The sequence below is a fragment of the Hyaena hyaena genome, unplaced genomic scaffold, assembly GCF_003009895.1.
Source record: "Hyaena hyaena isolate Hyena2069 unplaced genomic scaffold, ASM300989v1 scaffold_20, whole genome shotgun sequence".
In the NCBI taxonomy this organism is placed as follows: Eukaryota; Metazoa; Chordata; class Mammalia; order Carnivora; family Hyaenidae; genus Hyaena; species Hyaena hyaena.
Window position 1 is genome coordinate 1,387,722 of NW_024080652.1, and position 27,312 is coordinate 1,415,033.

The window sequence follows — 27,312 nt, forward strand, 5'->3', positions numbered from 1 at the left end:
ACTTCCCTGGCTCCTCAGATCTCAGGCTCAGGGGGGTGTGGGCACAGGGCAGGTGCATCCCCACACGGGGACAGAGGGAGCCAAGCGCAAGAAGGATCACAGAGAACCCCCTCTAGGAAAGCCCCCAGCAGGCACGACAGATCCCAGTCACGTAAGATGACATGTGCTCGTGGGTACGTGGTTCACATACACGGGTGGCCGTGTAGGAGTAGCTGGCATGCTGGATGGAATGAGCAAGTGCCCGCAGTACCACACTTACAGACCGGCCTGTGCCCCCCAGACTTGTGTGCTGCGTTCAGGGGCAGGGCTTTGGCGGAGGAAATAAGGTAAACTGAGGTCATAAAGGTGGGGCCCCAACCCACCAGGATGGGTGTCCCCGTGAGAAGGCGAGACAGCGGGGACCCCACTCTGTCCCCGCCCAGCACGTGCATGGAGGACGGGCCAAAGGAGGACCCATCAAGGAAGAGGCTGTGTGCGAGGTGGAGCTGACCATCTGTGGCATCCCTGACACTCTTATCTGGGAAAGGCCCGGTGGGCAGCAACATGAGCCCGTGGTGTGCGGCCAGCTGTGGCGGGCACCAAGGCCTTCGCGCCCACCTGCACACCTGGGCTCGTGTAAACTGGCACCAATGCCCTGCCAGCCACCACCTGCGCCCAGCGCTCCGTGGGACCCGCACGCTGGCCCAGCACCTCTCACCATCTCCACCTACCAGAACCTGCCCCGCAGTGACAATGCTGGTTAATGTCGAAACACTCACACGCAGGCAGGGTGCCTACGAATTGCTTCCGAGTAATCGAGGGAGCAAGGAGGGCTTTGGTGGGTGTGTGGGGATTCTGGACATGGTCTACCTCCAGAGATGCTTAAGATTTTCCACGACAAAAAGTAAAAACAGCAACAGTTGGGAACAAACCTAGAAAACCAACGGCCACTGTTCCCCTTGCCTATCAGTCACACTGGGGTGTCTGGGGGTAGAACGGGCTGCTGTTCCCAGGAGCTCAGAGCCCTGTTCTCACACACACAAGGACCTTCCACGACATGCAGTCGAGGAAGCCACCCGTGAGGGGGAGGGTCCGTGCCCACAGCTTCCTGCCCCGGCTTCAACATACCCAGGGCCATCGCGCTTCTGGGAAGGGGAGGAGGCCCGTGACCTCCGCCCAGAGATCTGCGCTGAGACACACGTCCCCTGCACGGATTCAGGGGTTACAGGGGCCCCCGGAGCCCCTGTGTGGGTTGAGTGCTCTTCCTTGAACAGGAACCGGGACCAGACCTGCCTTCCTGTCTTAAATGACCAAGAAAATCAGCAAAACACACAGGGTAAAGGTTTGCAGACTGGGCTAGCAGCCACAGCGATCTCCGAGCGACCCAGGCGGGGAGCCTATGAAGCTAAGGTCGAGGCCCTGTCTTGAGATTAGCCCAAGGTAAGAAGGCTTTACATTCACGGGACCAAGGTAGGACTGGGCCCCTATGGATGCCGCCTGCGGGCCCTCTGGACACCCACCCCCTGCCAAGGGGCATGGCCCCTCACGGGGGCCCTGGGCTCCCAATGTGGGGGGTGGGGGAAGTGCAGCCTCGGGCAATGGGGCAAGTGGTTTTTGGGGGGGGGGGGTCTGCTGACAGTTCCGAGCACAGATGGGGGGATGAGGCTGACCTCTGGGCCACGTGCCCCCCAGGGAGCACAGACTAGCAGTGGTTGAGGGTCTGCTGCGTGTCCCCAGGGCCACAGCTTGCCCACCTGGAGGGTGGGGAACCGGAAGCCATGTCCCCTCACTGCCACGGGTCTGACCAGGGATGGTGAGCACACCCAAAGCCGCACAGACCCAAGGCATCAGCATCCCCCCGGGGAGTTGGGCCTGGCTCCCTGAAGTCCCACTGGTTCAGACTCAGAACAAGAAGCTTGAAAACAGTCTGACTCTTGACTTGGCCTGCTGGGAGCCTCGCCTGTGAATGGGTGGTCATAACGGCAGACAGACGACAAGAACGGACTAGGGAGCTTTGCTGAGGGTCCCGCCACAAGGGAACACACTATGTTCCACGAGCGCCTGGACTGTGAGGAGTACTTAATTGGGTGTAAGATGCTTATGGTAAGTGTGGAACAAAGCAGGAGACAGAACTATGCGTTCAGCCCCATGTTACCAGGATGTACACGTACAGGCATGGAAACCCACCTGGAGAACACAGAGCATGTGTGACAGCCAGCGCCGCGCCCCCTGTGATGGGGCTGCGTGTGACTGAGGTTCCCTCCACACGCCCCGTTATTCTTTGACAGGTTCCCGACCACTGCTTTTAGAACCAGGACGCCAGTATGCTGTGGGGCAGGCAGGGAGGAAGCCGGGGAGCCCAGGTCTGCTGAAGTTCCCGGGGTACAGGGCACAGCCTCGCTCTCCTGTGCCCATGAGGGAGGTCTGGGAGAGGGTCTGCAGCTGTCCGGGGGAGCCAGGGACTCACCTCGCTGTGACTACAGACTGTGCACCCCTCTCACCCCCGGCCCCCTCAAACTCCTGCTCACCCAGCATTCCTAGAAGTCAGCTTAGGCCCTCAGCACCCTCCCTGCCCCCAGTCTTAAAAACGCTTGAATGAGGTCCTGCCGTTCTCAGGACAAAGGGCCAACGCTCTCATCGGGCCCTGTGCCCCAGGCCCTGCTTCTCACCAGCCTCCCCTTAGACCATGCTCCTCTGAAATCCCCAGGGTCCAGCCCCAGAGCCTTGTTTCAGTTCTGAGGACACCTGGGGGCCTTTGCATAAGCTGCTCGAACTGAAACCAGCCCTTCCCCGCGCGCTCTGCTGCCTCCCACTGCCATGGCCCACTGACCACTGGAAGGAAATGGTCCATTTTCTTGGGAAGAAGCTGACATCCCAAGAAGTTGCCAAGAAGTCACTAGCCTCTTCTTGGGCACGTCTCATAACAGAAGGTCAGTACCCACAGCACATCAGGCCAGCCAGCATTCCCGTCATGTCCGTGACTTTCCATCATGACAGTGGTAAGCCTTTCCTTATCCTGAGCTGAGGGCTGTGTCCTGGGATCCCCGCTGCTGTCCAAGCCTACCTCCAGACCGCCTGCACCAGGAGGGCCCAGCAAACCCCGGAAAGCGCTGGCTCTGTGTGGGGTACCTCCGTATAAGCATGAGCCCGGCCTCTCCCACACAAGGCCCAGGGGGCAAGTGCGTCTGGGCAGATGGGGCCCAGAGGACACTCTGGGCCACCCTGATTCCTGTGCCTGCTCAGCTGAAGAAATGAGAGAGGTCTGGAAGCCAGAGTGCATTCCAAGCAGCTCCATTTGAAATTTAGAGGACCCAAAATGAGGAAATTCAAATTAAGGGGTCTGTCTGGCCCCAGTGTTACACCAGGAGATGAGACCCACATAGAGCCTGTGTGTGGCCCTGATGGCCTGTCAGGGGAGGGGTGAGGAGAAACCTTGCGACTGCACCCCCCCGCCCGGGAACCCCACACAGGAGCACCATCAGCTTTCCATGCCCTGGTGGGGCTGCAGGAACCCGGGCTCACCCACCATTCTCCCCCAGCCTGTGGAGAGCAGGGGCAAAGCTGGAGGGACCCTGGAAGCCTAGGGGGCAGCCCCTTGGTCAGGGGGCAGGAGAGCCTCTATGGCTTCACCCTGGGCAGTCTGCATGGGGACCAGAATGTTTCCAGCACTACCTCCAGGAGGACCGGGGTTCTGAGCTCTGAGAGCACTGTGTCTGAGCCAGCGGAAGCCCCTTCCCCGGCTGGTGGCCCAGGGGCCAGCCCTCAGCACCCGGTGGGGGCAGCAGTGTCCCCCAGGCAGGTGGCAGGGACAGAAAGCCGGGCTTACCTGGCAAACTCCGAGTGCCCTCAGGGCCAGTATTTCCTCTGCTTTAAAAGCAGGAGAAAACCGGGCCAACCCTGTTCTTTCCCTGTTACTCGGCTTGAAACCAATGCTCCAACCCCGAGATCCGGCATCTGACTAGAAGTGACGGGAAAGTCACTGCCCTGGTGGGATATCTGTCCCTACATGCATACATGCAGGGGTGACACTGAGTGAGGCCCGAGGATCCCAGAGGCTCGACCATTCTGTGAAAGTCGAGGTGAAGCCACGGTGGCAGAGAGGGCGCTTAGGCCCACAGCTGGGCTGGAGGGATGCCCGCCTGCCCTGGCAGCCAGCCGACCCCTGCAGCAGACGGTCTGCTCCACAGGCCACGAAGCCACCCTCAGGGAGATGAGCCGGGGCCAGGAGAAGGAGGCTAAGTGCTAGGCTTTAGATGCACTGGTCGGTCTGGGCGGGCCGGTCGGGAGTCCAGGGACGCAGCCTTCCTCCGCCACCCAGACCTGTCAGCAGCAGCTAGGCAGGGCACGAATGCCCACCAATCTGTTTGGCAGGGGCAGACTTCAGCTGAAGTGTCAACCTCGAGCCCCCCGCCTCAGGGTCATGGCCCCAGCAACACCCTGGCCCATGGGGAGGCCCGTGCAGTGCTTCACCAGGCAGGCCGCAGGTCTTCACTTACATTGCCTATGCCTCAGCCCAGACTCCACGGAACTTATTTCAATCCAAAAATACATCAGAAAGTGGCCTGGACCATGGGCAGGCTGGCAGGGCAGGGAGTCGGGTGGGGGGGTGGTGGTGAGGAGGGTGGGCAGGCACCCTGCACTGGTGGGGAGAGGAGAGTGGCAGTGGACCCAGGCCCGGTTGTGCCGCCCTGGGTCCAATGGGCCTGAGCAGACAGGGCAGGGCATTCTCGTGTGTGGGTGGCAGCACTGGGGCACTGGGGCCCGAAAGCCTGCTCCTCGCCCTGCTCTCTCCTACTGCCAGGCTCTGGGACTCCTGCCCGTGAAGGCGGCAAAGCAGGGAATGGCCTGCGTCAGCCAGAAGACGCCCAGGCCCGCTCCTCCCACAAAACACCATCAAACCATCAGACCTGACGCAAGGGCTCAGGACAGATGACAGGGTGATGGGGTGACAGGGTGGGGGCCCACAGCAGGATGGAGGGGGAGGGACGACCCTTACCCAGCCTCAGAGCAGCCTCTGTCCCAACATAAGGCCCCAGCGTGTGGACAAGCCCCTGTCGAGAAACTGGTCGTGGGTCACCAGCAGGCCTCCTCGTGGGCCTTCTCCTAACTGCCCTGCCTGGACCTGGCCCTTGGCCCTACTCTCGCTGCACCTCCAAACACTGTCAGTTCAGACTCTGTTGGGGGGAGAAGGGCACTTCCGGTGGGCCTGGCAGTTCACAAGCATGGCCTTGAGCGCCGGCAGGCCAGGTGTGCTCGGAAAAACCCAGGAAACCGTGACACTGGCGTTCCAGGGGCTGCGTGGGGCTATGCTGTCGGGGCTCGTCCCGGGTCAATGCCTGACCAGCGGAGCTATCCCTGGGCCCCAAGGGGCAGCTGTTGCTCCTGGAAGCCCCTCTTCTTTCTCCTCTGGCCAGGAGCTGTTGCCACGGCAACTGCAAGGCCCACCAGCCCCGCCAGCGAATTGACGCCACTTGGACGTTGCCCTGCGTTGCGAGCTTGTCTCCTCACCACAGCCTGGTCCAGACCCTCTCTCCTGTTTGGCCCAACCACCCCGCCTCGGGACCGGGAAGTCTGCTTCTCCCCACCCCTGCTGCCCCACAGCAACTGCCCCCAGCCCAGGGAGCCACAGGAGCGTGGTGGCCCGTGCCCCTCACACAAGAGTCCCGGGCACTGGTGCCAGTGGGGCCCAATGGCCGTGTCCTGGAGCACTCACTGCAGTGACACTAAGGCTCTGGGGGTGACTCAGTTGACATGCGTGCCTCCTCCCTGTCCTCGAGCCACTCCGCTAGTGCCTGAAGTGGTGACCCCCTGCTCTGCCTGCTGGCCCGAGGGTGATCCCCACGTCCCTGGCTATGTCCCAAGGGCACTCATATGAGGGCTGGGCCCCGAGACTCAGCTGCCATCCAAACTCTCCCTCTTGGGACAGGGGTCTTGCCTGGCTGGTCCTCAGGAGGGAGAGCAGGGGAGCTCGTGGACCACAGCTGCAGAAAGCAGGGCTCTAGCGGTGCTGGAGGCTCGCACGCACCTGCAGGCGCCATGGGCTGGACAGGTGGCTGGGACCCTGCCGCGCCAGAGCTCCTGCCTGTCCTCGGGGTGGTGGCCCCGGCACAGGCAGCTCCCACCCGCATGGCAGCAAAGGCTGGGCCGCTGGGTGCCGCGTCTGCTGGAGGACAGCATGTGGGGTGCACCCGAACCCTCAATTCTGCCGGTGCACATGTGCAGGGTGTGCTCAGCTGCAACGGAGCTCAGCTACTTCTAACTCTGCCTTCAGCTCCCTTCCTCCCTGAAAAATCATCTTTGGGAAAATAAAATAAAACAAGCCAAAGGGGCCAGGCGGCGGCAGCTGACTGTGATGCCCTCCAGCCTGGCTCCCCCTGAGGCAGTGTGGGGACTGGCGGTCAGCCTGTCTCTGGGGCTGGTCTCTGACCTGCGGCCACTCCTCCTTAGGACCACCAGCTCCCGGGGAACCCTTCCTCGCTGCCCCAGTGAAGGCTCAGCTCGCTGGCCAAGTCCCTCTGACCCCAGGGCGCATCGGGTCAGTCTCCTCACTATGGGTGGGGAACCGAATCCCATAGGGTGCAGTGATACGGCGGAGGGTGGGGAGGGCTCCAGGGTACTTCATGTCTCCCTCGTGTCCCTCTCTGCCTGGTCCCCGGAGGGCAATGAATATATGCGCATGGCCAGCCTGTTGTCTCCCTTCTAAGGAGCTTCTAGCGCTTTCTCCCCATTGGCCCATCTGTCCTCAGTGCACAGCCTGCACGCGCTGGGCAGAGTAGTCACATGAGCAGCAGAGAGGTTGGGACGGGGCCTCCTGTCAGTAGTAACCAGGCAAAGGTGGCAGGTGTGTCACTAGCTGTCACTTCCAGCCCCTGGTTAGAGACGTCCTCACAGGCTTGGCAGCTCCGGACGTGCCTTCTTTGGGGCCCCTGAGGGACTGACAGCACTTATCCCGGGGAAGCCCAGAGGCTCAGCATTTCCAGTGTCCAGGAGGCCTTGGGCCGGGCAAGTGAATGCACGCCCTCGTCCAGACAGTCTGCGGACACTGCCACGCTCTGGGGAGCTCTGCTCCATGCAGCCCAGCACTTTCTGCTGGTGGAGGTGTGGAGGGAGGACAGGGCCACCGCAGAGTGCAAGCACAGGTCACGCCAGAGACATGGCAGAGACATGGCAGCTGGCACAGGGCCGGCACCTCGGGAGGGTGGGGACGGGTCTGTGGGCAGAGGGCTGAGCCAGCCACGAGGACGCACCCCTCACCAAGCCCCTCCCACTGGGTGGCCTGTGAGATCCCAGAAGGCCCCACAGGGTGGGCACAGGCCCTGAGCAGCAGGGGCTTGTGGCTGTGTGAGCAGTGGGGGATGTTGGGGGTGGGGGTGGGGCCCTCACTGCGACGTCAGGGAGCCCGGGAGCACCAGCTGGCCGGGGTGTGGTGGCCTGACCTGCAGGACTGAGGGCAAGGACTCTCGGGGGTACCTACGAAGGGCTCCGGGCTGGGCCCCAGGTGGAGGTGGCCAGACCGGGGCCCCCACCGGGATGCTGGGGCCTCACAGCCCCATCCTGAAGGAAGAGAGGTAGTTGAGGGTGAGAAGCATGAGCCTGGGGCTTGAGCTGGCTGCAGACCCCTCCACTTCACCCCACAATGGCTCCCAGTCCTTCCTAAAGAGCCAGGAGAAGAAAGGAGAAACCCTACCCACTGGTTCATGCCCAGGCGGTACCAGCACCGAGGGGGTGATGGGACTGAAGACAGCAAGGGAATGGCCAGTGTCCCCGGAAAAGCCGGGTTTCCAGGGGAGGCTGGCCAGCACTTGAGCACAGGGACCCAGCAATAAGGAGGCGGGAGGCCGGGACCACGGTGGGTGTGCCAGGTGCTGGGCAGGCCCCTGACCAGCAGGGGCCCATGAGAGGCCCGAGGAGAGAGGGCACTCCCGGCACGCCCCACTGGAGGTCTGGGCAGGGGCAGGCTTGTGTATGTGCTGCTCACATGTGCACACGCGTGCCTCTAGCCTCTGGTTCCCGGATAGTCTAGCCCCCCATGCCCATGGAGGCAGAGCCAGGCTCCCTTCTTCCTCCCTCTGACCTCCCAACACCCAAATCCTGAGGCCCCAGGGCATGAGCACTCTCTGAAAAGAGCCCTGAGCCCCAGGTCCTGGCTCTCTTGCTCTGTCCAGCAGCCACCGCAGCTGACCTGCCTGTGGTGGCCCTTGTCTTGTCACAGGGATGCCAGGGGATTGGGAGGTTCATGGGGGCAGAGTACAGGGGCGGCGCCCTTGCCTAGATGGCAGGGACAAGCCCTGTTCTGCCTCCTTGGCTGTTTGGAGAGGCCAGTGAGGCTGGACAGGAATGCAGGACTCGCTGGGCCCATTCGGTGGAGCCAGTGCCCAGATCTCCAGGGACAAACGAAAGAAACAGCTCCTGCCTCCTGGGGTCCTCCCTGAAGCCCGATGCTCCAGGAGCGGCCTTGCAGGCCGGGCAGAGGGGCAGGAGCCCGAACTTGCAGGATGTGCCAAAGCCCCTGGAAAGGCTCCATGCGCTCAAACAGCACTGCTGAGTGCCTGCTGTACCAGGTCCTGGCCAAGGGCTGTGCACGTGCTGGGGTGTCCTGGCCCCTGGGCAGGAAGTGGCCTACTCTCTAGCACTGAGGTCAGACTGAAGAGACCGCGTGCCAGGATCTGGGGTGGGGGGCCTGGGTCGGGGGGGGGGGCTCCTGGCTTGTCCATACCCACACTGCACTCAAGGTCTCCCAGGGGTAAGGGTGGGGCAGGCGCTCTGGGGACCCCGACGGAGGATGGTTCCTTTCCCCATGGAAGAGCTGTGTAAAGGAATGAAAATCACCTATGTGTTCATCAAGCAATGGAAAATGACAGGTGTCTTGAATGGTGTTAGTGGAAGGCAGGCCCACCTCCTAGGAAACCCTCCTGGAGGAGCCATCTGTGAACAGACTGGGGCCCTGTTGGGGGTGGGACACTGGCCAGGGGCGGGGCCCTAGTGCTGGTGAGCAGGGTGACAGGACCACAGAAGGCGGCAGAGATGGGGTCCCGTGGGGCTAACAGGGGCCTTGATGATAGCTTCTGTCTGTTAGGGGCTCACTGCTGACCAACCCTGAAACCCAGGCTGGGACCTCAGGGATGCTGCCAGTGCCCCTGTGTCCTATACTATGATGGGGTCATGGTCACAAGCTCTCTCACTTCTGACACCCGACTCACATACAAGACCAACGCTCAGAGAAGTCCCCAGCTGGGGAACAGTGGTGTGTGGCTCCAAGTTTGGCAACCTGGGCAAGGGGCGGTCGGCCTGTCTACGGGGTACTTTCCAGACGGCTTCCAGCATGGCCTCTGAGGACCGGTCAGCACTGTGCTCTGCATCTCACGCTGGTGAGGTTGCTCCACGTTTCCCCCGGCAATGTGGCCAGAGAGCCCACCCTGTTCAATGTCGCGCATCTAGAACATGGTGGGGCCATGAACACACCCATGTCCCCTGACACTGTGCACACGACTCCCCGCTACCTGGGGGTGGGGCTGGAGGCCGAGCTGGGACGGTGCGGGCAGGGGTGCCTGTCATGGGCATCCAGGCCTTGTTGGACGTGAGTTGGGGGCTGAGCTGCCAGCCCTCCTGCCATCCCTTGGGGGCTGCCTCGCACTCGTGCTGCTCCCAGCACAGCATCCCTTATGTCCGGAGCCAGGCCTGCAGGTGGGCTGGGCACCGGTCAGAACTGTGGGTATGCCAGACCCTCAGGAGGGAGGCAGCAACCCCCACGGCTGAGCTGCGGTGAGCTGAGGGCATGGATATACTTATGGGGCGTGGTGGGGGGAGCCTGTGGAGCACAGTGAGACCTCGGGCATGGGGAGAGCTGAAGGTGGGGAGAGAAAGCAGAGGGCATGGGGGGTGGCTGAGGATCTGAGGGGGAGCAGAGAGGGTCTAGGGTTGTGGAGTGGTGGAGGGTCTAGGGAGAGTGGTAAAAGGTCTGGGCAGGGCGATGAGTCCAGGGTGGAGGAGGGCGGAGGTTCCAGTGGGGGGTGGGGCAGCAGTGGAGGGTCCAGTGTGTGTGGGGGGTCGGAGGATCTGGTGGAGGGTCTGGGGTGGGGGAGGGCAGAGGTTCCCGGGGGGGGGGCAATGGAAGGTGTGGGGGGTCGGAGGGTCATGGGGGGTTGGAGGGTCGTGGGGGGATGGTGGAGGGTTGGGGGGGGAGGGCGGTGGAGGGTCCGGGGTGGGGGCGGATGGCGGAGGGTCCGGAGGGAGGAGGGGATGGTGGGACGGCGGAGCCTTCTGCCAGTGTCCACTCTGTGGTGGCTGTCCTGTCTAGAGTGAGGGTTTGTAAGACCTGAACATCTCTGCTTACGTACTTGACCTTAAAGAAAACCGCGTGGGATTCCCACAACGCATGAAGCGTTCATCAGGGGCTGAGTTCTTTGGAAGAATGTGGAAATACACAAGAGTGAAGGTTCTGAGAGCTTACTTACAAATGTAAAAGCAAGGGCAACTGGGTGGCTCAGTCGGTTAAGCGTCCGACTTCCGCTCAGGTCACAATCTTACAGTTTGTGGTTTTGAGCCCCCTGTCGGGCTCTGTGCTGACAGCTCAGAGCCTGGAGCCTGCTTCGGATTCTGTGTCTCCCTCTCTCTCTGACCCTCCCCTGCTCACGCTGTCTCTCTCTCTCTCAGAAACAAATAAAAAACATTAAATTAAAAAAAAAAAGTAAAAACAGACACTTGCATGACCCAAGATGGCCGGGGGGTGTCGGAAGGCAGACGTCAGGCCGAGACGCAGCACTGACTTCAAGACGAGGAGAGGCAGCCAGGAAGGAAAGGGGATGGAAGCGAGGTCGATGGGGGGCCCCTGCAAACCTGCAACATGGCCCTGCAGCAGGGGAGGCGAGGCTGGGACCCCTCTTCCCTCAGCCTCCCTGTGACCCGGCCCCTCTGGGCTTGGCTGGTACCCTCGCCAGGGGGTCAAGGGTTTGCCGTGAGGTTCAAGATGAAGTGAGACAGACAGGACCCTGTTTACTGTCGCGTTCTGCTCAAACCATGTAGATCACATGGTTGCACAGGTTACAGTTTTTTTTTTTTTTTTTTTTACAGAAACAGAAGAGTGGGTTCTTAGTTTTTACAAATGCAGGCAGAGATAGGTGGACGGCACACTCCACACTGTGGCCATCCTTCACGGGGGCCTCTCTGCTGACCCTGGCCACCTGTAGCCATGCTGGGCCCACAGCGCCGTCTTTGTGGAAAGGGAGGTGAAGGCAGCGCGGCAGTGGCCGGGCCAGTCCTGGTCACGACGGGGACCCCCTGCCCCCTCACGCACAGGTACACTTTCCCAGTGACTGTCCGCTCCCGAAACGTGGACACCACCCCAGTCCCGGACACGGACATGCTCCACAGGCCACACGTGCCTGCGACTCCAAGGCCCCCAGAGAGGAGCCCCTGCCCCGCCCGGCATCTCTGGGGATCTGGGGCCAACACAGGCCGCCGAGTTCCTGCCCTCTCATCTGTCCGGGGTTCTGGCCCTGGCATCCCAGCCAGACTCGAGGGCACGTTCCACAGGTTTCTGGCAGGTTCCGTCCCCTGTCCCGCCTGCCACGTGGCACGATGGCCTCGGGAACGGTCTAGTCCTGGGGCCAACTCCCTGGATCCTCGCCCTCCGCAGACCCCCCCGACCCAGTGGGCGGTGCCATCTGCGGGCAGGCGGCTCCTGTGCCACTGGTCGTGCCCTGGGGACTCCGGGCGGACGCCCTCTCCGCGTGGGTGGTGTGTCACCGCAGGCCCTACCTTGAAGATGAGGCAGTCGGCCTTGTGCTCGGCATACATGGACGTCAGCCGGTATTGGCTCTCCGTGGTGACGTCTATCTGGTAGCCTGTGAGCGCATAGCACACTTTCCGGAACTCCTGGATCTTTGTGTGAAAGACTTCCTTCAGCCTCTGGTTTCTCAGCTCGGCGCTCTCCACCTGCTTCCTCAGCTCTGGGGGTGAGAGCAGACAGGGTGAGCCTGCAAACCTGGAGCAGGACAGGACGTGGGGCGGCGGCGGGTCCTAGGGTCAGAGTCACCGACGGAGGGGTGTGGAGATGGGGTCCCTCCAGGGGCAGGGCCCTGGTGCATGCACGTATTTAGGGAATGAAGGGGACAAGCACATGAATGACCCAAACTCAGGGTGTGAAGTCATTCAATTAAACATAAAAAAATGTGAAGGCAGTGGTGACTCTGAAAAGCAGGGCTCTTCCTGGCTCTCAGCCCTGGATTCGACCCCTGGCCTGGTACCTTTTCTGAAGGACAACGAGCAACACAGAAGCCCTCTCAGCGGGAGCGAGGAGGTGTGGGGCTGGGCCCTCATGGGCAGTCCTGGGCATGCACTCGCTGGGGGCCAGATGCCCACCCACACAGGTGAGCGGGCAAGGCACCTGGAGAGTCCTGGTCATGGTCCCGGGGCTTCCCCACCACCAGAGACGAGGCCACTGCGTGTACACAGACCCCTGGGCCCCCGCCCACCCCTGCAATGCTCTAACAGGACCGTTCAGGGCAGAGGCCCCTAGTCCCGCCTGTCACTCCCGCCATGGTTCACGGCTGCGCAGGAGAAGTGAGCTGTGCCAAGTGCAAAGCCATCAGGAGGCTGCACAGCAATTACCATGAGTCCTTCCCCAAGGTGCCTTCCCAGTAATTAAAGCTCAGCTCTCCCCCCACTAATTAGCGAGGCTGGCTCTCCTCAAACACCAGCCTCCGAAGCCAGGAGCTTCCTGGGGGTACCCCCGGGAGCCCTTCCAGGGCCTGGGGATGTCCTGGGTGGGACGGGAGCCGTGCTGGCTAAGGGAGTGGTGGGAGACCCCAGGCCCTGGAGCCTGTCACCCCGGTGTGACAGGGACAGGAGCCCTCCTGCTTGGGCTGAAGCATGGGGCCTGAGGCACTTCCCGTGATGGTCACCAGGACAGGCCGGGCCAGGCAACCGGTGGCTCCCTGGCAGGGCTGAGGCCAGGGCGGGAGCAGGAAGGTTCTCTTCCCCGCACAGGGGAAGGGGCGGGGAAACTTCCTTCCAGGGAAAGTGGCCTGCCGGACTGCCTCCACCCACATGCCCTTCCTGACCTGCGGCCCTGAGCCCATCACCTGCCAGCTCCTGGGCGTGCTGGGCACACAGCCACCTCTTGAGGCGCTGCAAAGATAGTGCTGGACCCCATGGGGCCACAGGAAGCACTGAGGGTTCGGGCTGCAGAACGCAGGCAGGAGCTCATGAAAAGGCTCTGCAGCCGTCATGAGGCCACGCAGAGGGTATGGATTCTGCTTCACAAGCAGGGGCTGTGGCACTCACTGCTGGGCCACACGTGTCTGGCACGGGGAGGGCTGTCTGCCCCAGGCCAAGCTCTCGACGGCCCCACAGCCCCTCCCACGCTCTGGCGGGCACTGGGCTTCTGGACAGGTATCCTAGATCTCGTCTGTACTGCCTGCAGCCATGCAGGCCACCTGGGGCTGCCACGTTCTCACTCTGAATGAGGCATCTGAGATCAGGGCATGGCTCCTTCTGGCCTCTCTGCCACACGCGTCCATCCACCTGGCCACACTCCCTGCCCTCACCTGCCCTGCATTCATCACGCAGTCTGATGGCCCTGGTGGACTTCGTTATTCCATAGCAGGGAGCCTCTCCATCGGGACGTGGGCACGGAGCCCTTGATTAATCGAGTAACAGACTATGAAATCCAAAGGGTAATTGGCGGCTCTGACCCCATGCTCCTCCCTGAGTCTCCCGGTCAGCCCACTGAGGATGGATCTGCCAAGCCGGAGGAAAACCCATTCTAAAAGGAAAAATTCACTGACCACGTTTCCGCGATATTTCACTTCTGTCAGAGACCGTGCTGCCTTTAATGGATCTCAGACGTCCGTTGGGGCAAATTAAATTTTGGTAATAACGAAGCCTGACCTTGGACAAGGTAATATCCCCTTTGCCCACAGATATCAGAATGCTGCCTGGTACACTGTTCATGGACCCTGCAGGCCGCACACCCCTGGGCGGGAGCTCTGCACACCTGCTGCGGGCCAGGAGCCGGGACCCCCACGCCGGGTTCCTCCCACACCTTACCTTCCCCAGTGCGGCCTGCACCCCACGAGGTGGGTCTCGTGTCACCCTCTGACAGGCAAGGTAGGAGAGGCTGGGATGGGGGTGACTTCCTCGAGGTCACATGGACTGTCAGAAGTAAGGAGGGCTCTGACCCCAGCCCACCTGGTGCAGGTCGGCTGCAGGGTGGAATCACCCTAGAGTTGCGCGTTCGGGGGTGGTAAGGACACTGTGAGCTCTCATTGCGGTTTAGGGCACAGCCAAGTCGGTGCTCTGACCTCCCCCTTATTCTGCCATTCAATTGCTTATATAAACGTGAATGAATAATTCACACGATGGTTTGGATTAAATAAATAAAAGATGTGCCTTTTGCCTTGGAAATGCCATGGCTCTGATGCAGCCTCTCCCCAGAGTGAGCTGAGGCTTCCCGTGGGTGGGGTTAGGTGGCCCGCACACGTGGACATTCACGGGACGCACCTCCGCTGGCCAAGGGCAGAGACCCCTGCGGTCCACGGCAGCTCCACCCTGCACCCAGCTGGAGGCACCCCACCGCAGCCACCCACCGAGGCGGTCTGGCGGGGCTGCTCGGCACACAAGCAGCCTTGTTGGGTCTGCAGAGAGCTCCTGGCCCACCCGCCCCAGGCCCCACCTGCCGTGTGCACGTCTGGGAGAGCACCAGACACGTGGGATGAAGACCTCATGCCTGGGCCCCCTCCCCTCAGGCCCGGATGAGACCCACACCCTGATGGAGGGTGCACCCAGCCCAGACTCCACTGCAGCCCCGACCCACCCTCCGGCGATACAGGCTAAGGGACCATAACCTCCCGCCATGGTCTTCCCTCTCTGGGCCACCCTGCCCCTCTTCCCCTGGACAGCCCCGGGCGAGGCTTTCCGAGAGTCCTTGGGGAGGGACAAGGGAGGCCAATGAACAAGTGGGTGCCGGAGAGGGGACGTGGCCGCCCAGAGCCCAGGCATGGAGAGTGGAAGGGGTGGTGCAGGCCAGAGACGGGCGTTAAGGACCAGGGGCCACATGCCTGCTCTCTGACCTGGCGTGTAGCCCCACACAGGCTGGCTGGCTCCCTCCAGCCACGTCCCCGGGTGGACTGCCACGGGACGGTTCTGACTTCCACCCTCCCACCTCCCTACCTATGCCCAACGCGTGGCTCTTTCCGGAGTCACAGAAGGCAGCGGGAAAGCCCGTGGGAAGGACACGGAACAAAAATAAACCCTCCTTACGTAAAGGCTTGCAGGAGAGCGTGCAGTGGCAGGATACAGGAGGGGTCACGGCCACAGAGCTCTGGAGAGCCAGCTCACAGGCTGAGATTTGGAGAAGGTTTTCTCCCAGAGGGGTGGGGAGATCGGGTGAGAGGCAGGCGGGTGGACGACCACTGTCCCGGCAGAGAGCCTCTGTGGGGCTCCGCATGTGGTCGCAGTGGCCGTCAGGGCCCAGCTGTGCTTTGTTCCACTCCAAGCACACGTGCCTCTGTGTCAGTTCCCTTCGTACCAGGCTGCAGGGAGCTGAGGGTTGGGTTCCAGTCCTGTGTGAGGGCCTGAGTCCTCTGGACAGAATTCTAAGCTCTGAAGGGAAAACGCGGTCTGAATTAAGACCCTCCCCTGTGGCCATCAGGCCTCTGCTGAGCCCAGGCCCGCCACCTCTCCAGCTGCACCTGCGCTGCCTCTATTCCAGAGGCACCACTCTCCTCAGGGCCTTTGCACATATCTGGAACAGCCCCTTGTGCTTCCCAACAGACTCCTAGATACCTCAGTTTTGAAATCACTTCTCTGGGAAACATCTAGGCTCCTGTCACGTGTCCTCAGTGTACGTGACAGTGTCTGTTTTACATGACAGATAATTTTCAAAAGCTTCTTCGAGTGGCCGTTATTTCTCCAGTAGACTCCAAGCTCGGTGCAGGGGGGACTTTTTGTCCACTGAGTTCCATGTGCACTTCAAGGAGGTGGGGGTATAGGAAATGCCATTTCTCCATAGCCCTAGATCGCAGCCCCCAGAAAAGCTCTTGTCAGTGTCAACAGAAGTGAACATTTTTTCAGGGCTTCCCCGTGGCTGTGGCGGGTGGGATACACATGCTCAGCCCTGAACACATGTTCGTCCTGGCTCCCCACCGCATCTACTGTGGAGCGCGGGGAGGCCACGAAGACCAGCAGGAGACAACATCTTAGAAGATGGAGAGCAGATGCAGGGCAGGAAGCCAGCCCAGAGGGCCTGGCTGAGTGGGACCTCACTGTCTTGGGCAGCAGGGGGCTGGGCCGGGGGTCCTCCTGGTGCACCTGGGTGATGGCCCTGCCCCTCCCGGAGAGACAGTCCCTGCTGCCCAAGGCAGGAGTGACAGGCCTCAGGGCTGCTGCAGCCCATGAGAACACCCGCCGTGCCTGCGCCCCCCGCCCCTGGGGATGGGGGGGCCACACCTCTGTGGGGCGGGGGCAGAAGCACAGGCTTGGCAGGAAGTCCATCCATCCCTGTGGCTCCCTCGGGGTCTGAACTGGCTTTCACATGTGCCTGTGTGCGGCCCTCCCCAAGTCGGGCCCCAAGGGCCCTGGGAAGCACCCGGTGGAGGGCGGTGCCTGCGTCCTGCACACACACACCACTGGCCGGATGCTGTGGAGCTTCTGCCAGGAAGCCGCACAAGCACAAAACCCTGGAGAAGCAGCAGCAGAGGCGGCAACAGCGACAACGCACAATCCAAGGGAGCGCCGCTGTCATAGGCGCGCACGGAGGCACTGAAGTACGTAACATGAAAGGCTTCCCCGATGGCGCCCCACTCAAGGTGGCAGAGCCAGAAAACACCAAAGAGAAGAGAGAACCAGAGATTCTGGGGGCATCAACTCTTCCATTCACAGGAATTTTATGTGAAGGAGGGACAGAAGGGAGGGGGGAAGCTACCAAGGAAACCACACAAGGAAACCCCAGAAGTAACCAGACACTCCCCAGGAAGAACATCCCACCCCATCGATGGACCTCCTCCCTCCCACCCCACCCCCATGGACAGACCCCCGCCCAACAGACAGGCCTCTACTCTCCCATCCTGCACCGACAAACTCTCCCAACCCACAAATGGCTCCCGACCCCTGGTGAGGGCCAACGCCTTGGTGAGAACGTGGCCGGGTCAGGTGTGGGGAGCAGGAATGCCTCCGGCTGGGACCAAGCCTCCACTGGCAGAGCTGTCAAAGGCAGGCAGGCCCCTGCAGCTGCGCTGTGTTTAAGAACTGGAAGCAGCTTTTGAAATTTCCCTTTGGGGACTTGGGACAGAGTCATTTTTCTTTCTGAAAAGTGAGTAAAACCACTTAGCCGATGCTAAGATTCTCAGCTTAGGAAACAACCAAAGCCGCTAATATTTCACCACTTGAAGAACAGCTCCCGGAGCCCAGGCTGACCCAGGGCCGCGCCAAGGCAGCGAGGGGGGCGATGGACTCCCCAGACCTGGCTGTGGGGTGAGGCCAGACAGCCAGCTGTGCTCTGTCCCCAGGTGTCCCCAGCATTGCACCCCTGCGGTCCAGAGGGGCCCATGGGGCAGGGATGACGGTGGGCATGCCCTTGGGTTCCACAGCAGTGGACGGCAATGGCAGGAGGCCAATCGCCCACCTCCCAACACTCACTGAGCTCTGCTGCTCAGTCAGTCTCCTTGGGGCCTGTGCAGAGGTGGGACGAGGGCCCTGGGTGCACAGCGGGGTGGCTGGGGCTCAGGGAAGGGGGGGCTGCCAGGCACCGAGGCTGGTTAGGTCTGGGAACAGTGCCCCCTGCCTGTGGTCTCTCTGCCAGCTACCTGCTCAGGCTCCGAGGCAGGCCCCAATAAGCACAAGGGTCAGGGAAGACGGTGCTCAGCACGTTAGATGCCCCCTGCCCCTCCCCCACTCTGGGACACTGGAAGCCTCTTAGCAGCTGGACCGGGCTTTCCAAAGCCAGGCCAGCTAGTGCTGTGAGCCGCCCTTGGCCCTCGAGTCTTCCCAAGGTCTGGAAGGGCACAACTGGGAGCAGACTGGACAATGGACAGGGGGATGGGGATGGGAGATGCCATCTGCTATGAACAGGCTCTGGGGAGGCATAGGTCTGGAGGTCAAAGTCCTGAGTTGAGTTTTTGCCTCCTTGGGTTCAAGAGGCTGGTGATGGAACCAAGGGGAATGACCTCTCGGTGTCCAGAGGACATAGTGGGGGCTGTAGTCACTCGGGTGGGAACCAAGCCAGTGAGGCCACATGGGAGCTGCTGCTTGATGTGCAAGTGCTAGGCCTGGAGAAGACGGGGGCACAAAGAATATCTGAAGGGCACTTGGGATGAGAGCAGACGTGTTCTGAGTTGGTCCTGTAGCCAAACAGAGGACCAGGGAGGGGACCCGCCTCTATGAGGTGTGCCCTAGGGACAGCTGAATGTCAGGGTGATGCAGAGGCCTGACTGCAGATGCAAGAACCGCCTGCAGCCACACACAGGGGGGATGCCCTCTGCGAGACCAGGGGGCTGAGGAGCCTCACTGGGCCTGAGGGGTCCCTGTGGGAAGCGCCCCTGAGCCTCCTTGGCAGGTGCACGGGGAGGGGGGTGCTGACTCTATTTGGGCCCAAAGCCGGGCCACGCTGCCAGGGCTGAATTAGTCACATTTCCTAACTTCTAACTCTTTCAGTTATACATTTTTAAATATTTAATAATTAGGCATCAAATATTCATGCAATTTTATTAGCAACTGTGGGAGCCGGCGCCGTAGGGAGGCGACTATGCGACTGGGTCTGGGTCCTGGCCTTGGCTGGCCACAAGGAGGGGGCAGAGGCACCCATAGGGTGGACCACAGCCCCAGGCAGGCCTTCTGTGGGGGCTGCGCACAAGAGCAGGCCCACCACCCCAACGCAGCACGTGCGTCCTCGCGGGCCCCCTCCTCTAGCCTGCCTTCCCACCTCAGACCCAATTCCAGGAGAGGGGCCTGGGAGCCTGGCAGGCACAAGGGGGCGGAGCCAGCCTGGAGGTCCACGTGTGCCCATCTGCGTGTGCCCGTGCCCACCGGGGGGCTTCAGGCACCCACTCCCTTCCTTGTGCAGCACTCAGAGCGGCCTGTCCACGAGGGGGGCACGGCGGACACCCCCGACTGCTGTCCTTGGTGACCAGCAGACAGGCCCCTGCCACCCACCTGCCACGGCCTTCTGCCATCCTGGGGAAGGGTTTACTTGAACTGCCTGGAGCCAGAGGGCCCCTGGGACAGAGTCTCTCCATTGTAAGCCCATGTTCCCCTGCTGGGCCGGAAATTGCACGTTTTACACAAGAGAGAAGACATTCGCCCTGGAATTATATGCAGATGAGCAGCGTGTGTGCCCACCGCCGGCTGCCTGGCAGAAGCCCGCCCTGGGCGAGCTCGGTGCCAGCTTCCAAACAGGGGCATCTCTGTGTGATTAACGGCTCACTCCATAAGCAGCCTGTCACCTTGCACAGAAATGATCTGAAAAGACACCAGCAATTACAGCCCACCAGATTATGGGGTGGGAGCGTCCTGGGGTGACAGGCGGGCGCGCATGTGATATCATGTTCCCGGGAAGGCTCCCTCCCCCACCACGGAGAAGAGAGAGCAGTCAAAGCCCTGGAGGACAGCCCCCCCCGCCACCCCCCCCCGCCGGGTGCTAGGCTCCCCACCCTGGTGCCTTTGCGTAGGGGGAGGGGGAGGACCAGCTGGGCCTTGGTGGAAGGCCATGGCTGGACCCTTGTCCAGGCAGCTGACAGATGTGGGGTTGGGCCCAGAGGAGGTCAGCACCTTGCTCACAGTCACCCAGCTGGGGAACAGAGGAGCTGGACATTCAAGCCAGGACTTTGGAGTGAGGTGGATTCCCCAAAGTCCACCAGGCAGCGCTGGACACCCGGCACCGCCTGGGGCCAAGAGCCTGGCCACAGGTGCCTGCCGGAGACTCCTTGGCTGCCCTGCCATCAGGGCCTCTCTGAGATCTGTGTGCTTGGGGTGTGTGTAGAGCTCAGCGTCCTCTGACTGCATTCACTTGTTTCGTTGTTTACAGCACATTTTTTCCAACTAAAGCACCCTCCCCCCCACCCCCTGCAGAGGGCCAGCCAGCCTACACGGGCAGATTCCATTTCCCGGTACAGACCCTGGGGTCACACAGTTAGAAGCAAACCACCTGAGGCATGCACTCCCACACCCACACGTGTACATGCACGAACACACTCATGCACGCACATATGCACATGCTCTCACACACACATCACATTTGCAGGCATGCATTCAGACATGCATACATGCACACACGCGCTTCACGGGTGTATGTACGCACACCCCCCCATGTGCTCACATATGCATCACGGGTGTATGCGCATACACATTCATGACAGATATATGCACGCATACATGCACGTGTCGGGTGTATGCACGCACACAGTCATGCACACACGCATGACAGATGTATGCATGCACACACACACATCGCTCACAGACGCCCACCAGAGCCAGAAACCCATCTAGAGGAGGGAGGCCCACATCAACTACAGCACATCACAAACCTCCTGAGACGTAAACCAGAGAACACCACCGCTTAACCAAAGTTTCCAGCAACTTCTGTCCACATGCACGGCGGCAGGTGGCCTGTCAGGCTCACTGGGCAGCAACGGCCTGCAGCCACCAGGTGGGACAGCTGTAGGTGAAGGCCATGATGCCAGCAGCCGCGGCAGACCCACTTGCATCCGTTCTACATGCCGTGTGCGTTATGAGCCTCCGACAGCGGGCTCAGAGGAGCCGTACCTGGAAGGCGAGCTTCCTCTCGGAAGAGGGAAGAACCTCTCAGAGCTCATCTTTTATTAACGGAGTCATTTTCCAGCCAATCTGTCTGCTTTGGGCAAGACAAGATTTTAAATCTTTCTCTCTCTCCCTGCTTTCAAGATGTGGCAGTCTATTAAAACCTGCTAACGTATGCGGCCAGGCCTTGAGTCTGAAAGGGAAGGCAGGACGGAAGAGGGCCAAGAACCCAGAGGGCTGAGACCTGCTTCAGCTGCTAGAGTGGAGTGGCCCACAGACCCGCAGGGGGCAGCAAGGTAGCGCTCTGGGCATCGGGTGCGTGGGGGGGCGGGGGGCGTGGGTGAGAGGGGCCGAGTTAGAAGTGAGTAGGCACCTGGCAGGTGCACAGCCCGGACAGGGAGGGAGCATTCTGAAGTGGCTGGCACCTTGCTGTCGAGGACACACGGTGGCCAGGACCAGAGTCGGGCCCGTCCCAGCTCCGCGAGGTGCAGCGGGGAGCAGGGGTGTCCTGACAACAGGTGACGCACATGGCATGCTCCCAGCGCCGGAACTCGGAAGGAAGCACCGGCCTTCGCCGGCTCCAGCCGCAGAGCCCCTCCTGCCCGTCATGTCGGCACCTGATGCCCAGAAGCAGGACCGTGGGCTCATCAGCAGGCCCGACAGCTGCAAGTGAACTAGGGAGGCGGAGACTGTCCAGGGCGCCCACGTCACCACAGGGCTCCTCCAGAGACGAGGCAGGAGGGTGGTGGGTCTGAGGAGTGGTGGGCGGTCGCTACGGGAAGTCTGGGAGGGGCTGGGCACCCAGGAAACTGGCCGCTGCTAGCAGCTGGGAAGGCCAATGCCACAGGCTCTCTGAGGAGCCCCCTGGTCAGCGGCCCCTGCCAGCGCCCTCGTGTCAGCCCCTCGTTGGGAGACCTCCGACCCCCAGTGCTGTCGGAGGAGATGTCTGGGGGCACAGGTGAGGCCACGGTGGCCCGAGCACCGCCTCCCTGCCCCCCCTCCAGCAGCCCTGGGAACGAGGACTGCAGACAGGCTGCTCAGTTATTTACTCACTCTGCTTATTAGGTGCCAAGACTGCCCCACATGGCTGGCATTATTCTGGGCTCGGGGCCGGCGCCAGCGTGGACGAGCAGGCAGGAATCCCAGATCTGAGGGACTGACGATCCGATAGGGGACACAGAGGAGAACACACATGAGCAGGAGGGTTGGTCTCCAGTGGTGACAAGCGCTAAGGAGAACGAGAAAGCAAGGTCGGGAAGGGGCCGGTAATAGCAGACGTCTGGGAAGCCAGGGCACGAGCCCAACACGCAGCAGGTAGGAGACGGCTAAGGGCAAAGGGCCTGCGGCAGGCAGCAGCCTGGACCATTCAAGAAGAGCTGGGAGGACGTTGGCAAGCAGATGCAGAATCAGACATAGAAATGCAAACAATCCCTAACAAGAAGGGGAAGGCTGGGCTGAAGTCATTGAGTCCGTGCTGTGCCACTCTACCTCAGCAAAACGCCACTGTTAGGACCTGCTGTCACCATCCAAAAGAAATCTGACGAAGGTTTTCTCATTCTTACGAAAAAAGGTGAAAAGCAAAAGTAGTGTCCAGCGTTGGTTTTGCAGCACACCACCAGCAGCTCCTTCCCCGGAAGCGCACTCAGCATCCTGGCGTCCGGCCGCCAGAGGTCTGAGCTGGGTCTGCGAGCATCTGTGCTTCGTCCTGACTGATTCTATGTACCTGTCAGCAATGTGTGCCAAGGTCTCAGAAACACCCGCGAGGGGAGTTTTTCAGCAGCTGGATATCCAGACAGGAACACCTGAACGCCGACTCTTCCACACCATACACAGAAATTAATTTGATGTGGATCATAGGCCTACACATAAAAGCTCCTAGAAGAAACCAGGAGATGGCAACGCCTGGGTAAGCGAGGGTTTCCTAAACAAAGCGCTAGGCATTGAAGAAGAAACAAGTAGATTTGACACCATCAAAATATAAATTTTCACTGATCAAAATGCAGCATGAGGAAAATGATCTCAAGATAACAAATACTCTAAGAATTGGCTGAAGATTAAGGAAGACGGTTCAGCAGAGTAGATGCGTGAAGGGCTAACGAGCACGTGGGAAGGTGCTCAATGCTGCTTGCCACGGAGAGGCGCAGCCACGGCGGGATGCCATCACATCACACCTGTCAGCACGAAGCCAAGGGCTTGCCGGGGCCAGGAGGACACGGAGCACGGAGCGTGTGCGCAGGGGCCGTGAGGTGGCGGAGCTGCTCTAGGAAACAAGTTGGCAGTTTCCTAAAAAGTGGAAATAAACTCACTGCCATGGCACCCCCAGAAAGAGCCCCTGATCCCACTCCCACCCGGTGCAAACCTCCGTGCACAAAGAGCCTCGTGCTCAACCGTCCTCAGCGGCCACATTTGTTGGAACCAGAGAGAGGGCAGCGGCGCCAGGGACTGTCGAACATGGTCTGTGCCAGCAGTCTTAGTCGGTGACACAGAGAAAGGCAACAAAGTGCCGTCACGGACACTATGCCTTGGCCAGACCTCAGAGACCTTCTGGTGAGAGGTGGAGGGCAGACATGAGTGCATGTCCCACTGGTGGGAAGTCCAGAAAAGACATCACCAGAGGCAGAATGCAGACTCAGCCTGGGGCCTGGGGGGGCAGCAGGTGGGGCCTGGGGTGACGGAAAGGTCATCATGATGGCTGCAAACCTTGCATATTTACTAGAATCACTGCACTTAAAGTAGGTGAAGGGCTGAGCTTATTTTTTTTAAAGCCTCTCAGAACGGTTTTAGGTTCACAGCATGATGGAGTGGAAGGTACACATTCCCTTATGTGGATACACAACAGGGCCTCCCAGACTAGCGACGTCCCCAAGATGGTGCATTCATCATAATCAGTGACCCCACACTGACGTGTCATTACCCAGAGTCCAGAGTTCACACAAGGGTCACTGTGGTGTGCATTCTGTGGGTCAGATAAATGTGGAAGGATGTGTCCCCCAGTATAATCATAGAGTATTCAATGCCCCTGCCCCACCTGCTCACTCCTCCCCCCAAACCCTGGAACCCTCCTCTCCCCCCACCTCTTGGCACCCACGCATCCCCCCCCTGCCCTCTGCTCTCTTCCTGGTCTGGCCTTTCCCGGAGCGCTACTTGGCTGGGATCACACAGGGGGCGGCTTTCCAGACAGGCTTCCTTCTCGCAGGAACACGCATTGAAGGTTCCTCTGCGTCCTCCTGGCTTCACGGCTCACGTCTTTTCAGGACCGAGTAACCCAGATGGACTGCGGTCCATCCACCAGCCACCCAAGGGCATCCCGGCGGCTGCCCGGCTCCGGCAGTTACGGATAAGGCCGCTGTGAACACCCGCATGCGGGTCTATGTGCACGCATGGTCTCCCATCCCGGAGTGTGATGCTGGACCGCACGGCGGGACCGGCTGGGTTTTGTAAGACGCCAGAGCCCCTTTCCCCATGGCTGCGGCATTCTGTGTCCCCGCAGCTCCCCATCACGCCAGCAGCCGGCAGTGACGTGTCATGGGCTGTGGCCCTTCCTTGTTGCCGTGGAAGTTCAGATTTAAACATGCTAATTTTGCAATTCCTAAGGGACACCCAAGTGGGGGTGTCCAGTAGAGGGACAGGCCGCACACATAGCTCTTCATTGGATGACACCCGCCAGGCTATCAGGGACGTCCCCACCATCTGGTCGCCGAGAGGGTGGCCTTGCCCAGGGCGCTGGCTCCACCCTCCAGTGCAGAGGCTGTCCCCAAAGCAGTGGGGGTGGGGTGAGTAGCAGGGGAAGGTAGGCCAGCATCCCCCGCCAGGGGAGCTGAGGCCCAGGCTGGCCCAGGACCTGCTGGGTGCTGTGCCTGGCCACAGGGGCACCGGGGAGCTCGTTCACGCAGAGCAGACGAGGCAGAGCCCCTTGCCCTTCCCCATCTGCCTGTAGACCCGCTGATTACATTATGCGACTTCCTCACAACTCCAATTACACACCCAGTTGATGGTGTTGCCCTTTATTACCTGACACTGAGAACAAACAAACAGTGTGGGGAGAGAAGAGCCTGGGACAAGCGGCAATTACAGCGCCAGCTAGCTTTCCACAAAGGCCGCTGTCTGGAGGCAGCGCAGGAGGGTGGGCCCGGGCCCTGGGAACTCTCCTGCCGCAGGGTCCCCGGGGCTGTCTGCACTGCCGGTGAGACAGGACTTAGTGTCTCCATCGTTGAGGCCACACTGCCCCCACCTCCCGCACCGGCGGCCCCACCCTGAAGCCGCCTTCCCTCCCCAGTCTTGCTTCCCTCCCAGCCTTCAGAGGCACACGGACCCTCAGTCAGCGATGGAGAGGTCCATCCAGCTGCTTTGCACAGCCCCCCTGGGTTCAACCGGCCCTTCTCAGGAGAGTCTACACAGACGTGGTCTGCACACGACTCCCTGGCTCAGGGCCTCGGCGGCTCTCACAGCCATGCCATCTCATTTCACAGGTGGGGAGCCGAGGGTCAGAGAAAGGACGTCAGGCCCCGACTGCCCGGCTGCTAGGTGACCCCACCAGGGCCAAGCCTTCCCAGGTCTCCTCTGCCTGCTTTGCCTGCCCCAGGGCACAGGACTCAGGCTCCTGCCTTTGACTGAGGGCAGACACCTCAATCTGGGTGGGCAGGTCAACATCCGTGGGGCCACGGGATGCGTGGGGCTGTTTCTGTTTCTCCACCGGGGACAGTTCTGCCTGGACAGGCAGAGGTGCCGGCGTGGGTGCAGGTCAGCGGGGCTGATGCCTGATAATGGAGTCATCAGCGCCACCGCAAGCCATGGGCACCACGACATGCTCCAACAGGCTTCGTGCAGGCACAGGATGTGCCTCCACGCTGGCCTGGGGCAGGGTGATCAGCCTCACGTGCGAGCCAGAGGCCAGAGGGAGAGTAGGGGAGGGTCGCAGACCCTGGCCCCGGGCACATGGCTGGCAGCAGAACAGGGCCCAGAAGCGAGCAGAGCCTGATTCTACCTCGGAGTCCAGGCTCTAGGGGTCTCTCTAATTGGGGCAGTTCTTCCCTCCTCTGCTCAAGAGGCCCTGCCGTAAGGCCCATGGTTAACTTAAATGGACAAACAGAACCTCGTGCAGATGGATCTGAGGAAATGGCCCCAGGGGCTGGGGGGTCCCACTCATGTGCCTTTGTCCATTCACGGGGCTGGGCCACCCGAGAGCACTGTACGCCCTGCAAAGCAGACCACACAGCTCCGACCGCCCACAGAGTGGCCACGGAGCCCAAGGGGCCACGGAGCAAGGGATTGCTCCCTCCTCACCCTGGTGCTTCCACCACATGGACACCCTGCTGGGTGGGGGGGCAAAGAGTGGGCACAGACCACTTCAGGGTGCAGCTGGGCTGGACGGCAGAGTCCCAGAATCCCTGAAATCTCACTGCAGTGACGTTGTGGGGATTCTGGCCCAGAGAGATGGAGTGGATCTTCCCCACTCCTCCCTCCCAAAGACAGCTAGGTGCTGGGGGGAAGGGCACGCAGCAGAGCTGGATGGGGGAGGGGAGAGGCCTGGGACCTGGGGCTCAGGCAGGACTTGTGACCACACCTGGCAAAGGAAGGTGACGTAGACCCTGGTATGCAGGCCCCAGTGTGGCAGTGGCAGGCGGCCGGGGTGGCCCATGTGTGTGTGCAGTGGGGTGCTTCCTCCCTGCAGCTGGGCCACACAAGGGATCCCCTGGGAGTCCTCCCTCCCCAGGGATAGTGAGGAGCAGCCGAAAACTCACCTACCAAGGCAACGTACAACCTAAAGCAATTCCAGCAAAAATGAAAACCTCCATGGCTTTTCCTTGAACTCCAAAGAATAATTCTAAGCTTAGAATAAGAGAAGGTGAGAAAGTCCATAAGTGGAAAAAAGTAACACCTTGCTTTACATGGGATATTAAACCATATTTTAAAGTTACAATTGCTAAAAGCAAGCAATACAGATAACTGAAATAAAAAAACCCCAGAACACATGAATACAGATCCTATTCTGTATGAGAACTTAGCATCCTGCGGAGCGTGGAGTTATTACGGGGTAAACCGTGGTGGGGCGACCACCCAGTGATACGGGAAGAGGTCAACTTAGAGCCTTTCTGACCTTGCTCCACACACCAAGATAAGGTCCAAGCAGAGTAGATCTTCAAATATAAAAAATAAGCCAAAAAAAAAAAAAAAACCCAGAAGAAAATAAATTTATGAAATCACAAGAAGACTTAGTAAGCATAAAAATAATGGAATTAGTAGAAGACACTTTTAAAAGTTAAACCTTTCTATATAAATTCATCACGAAGGGAAACTAGAAGCTTCTACCCAAACTGACTACAAAGGTGATCGAGGAGCACGGATGTGGGGAGACCACGGCGCAAGGGGCGCACAGCGTGTCCCTCCCTGTCAGTGAGCAAAAAGCGCACACTAAAACGAGGTGCCATTTGTGCGCAACATTAAAATGCCACTGTGTGATACAATTGACAGTTTTTGGCATAAAGGTCTGCACGGCCACCGCCTCCAAGACCCAGGACGGCTGCAGCACCCTGGACAGCTGCCTGCCTTGCTCTGTGCCCCGCCCTCCCCGCCCACTGCTAG

At 60.6% G+C, this 27,312-nt stretch overlaps 1 protein-coding gene across 3 annotated transcripts in view; it reads right to left on the reverse strand.

The window, feature by feature from the left end:
- The window catches only part of MAD1L1 (mitotic arrest deficient 1 like 1), a 304,019-nt gene that overhangs the window by 32,355 nt on the left and 244,352 nt on the right, over nucleotides 1–27,312 (reverse strand). For all 3 annotated transcript variants that reach the window (XM_039226020.1, XM_039226018.1, XM_039226019.1), the window contains one exon: nucleotides 11,737–11,927. In XM_039226020.1, coding sequence (XP_039081951.1) covers nucleotides 11,737–11,927 — 191 coding nt within the window. The remainder of the gene's footprint in view (nucleotides 1–11,736; nucleotides 11,928–27,312) is intronic.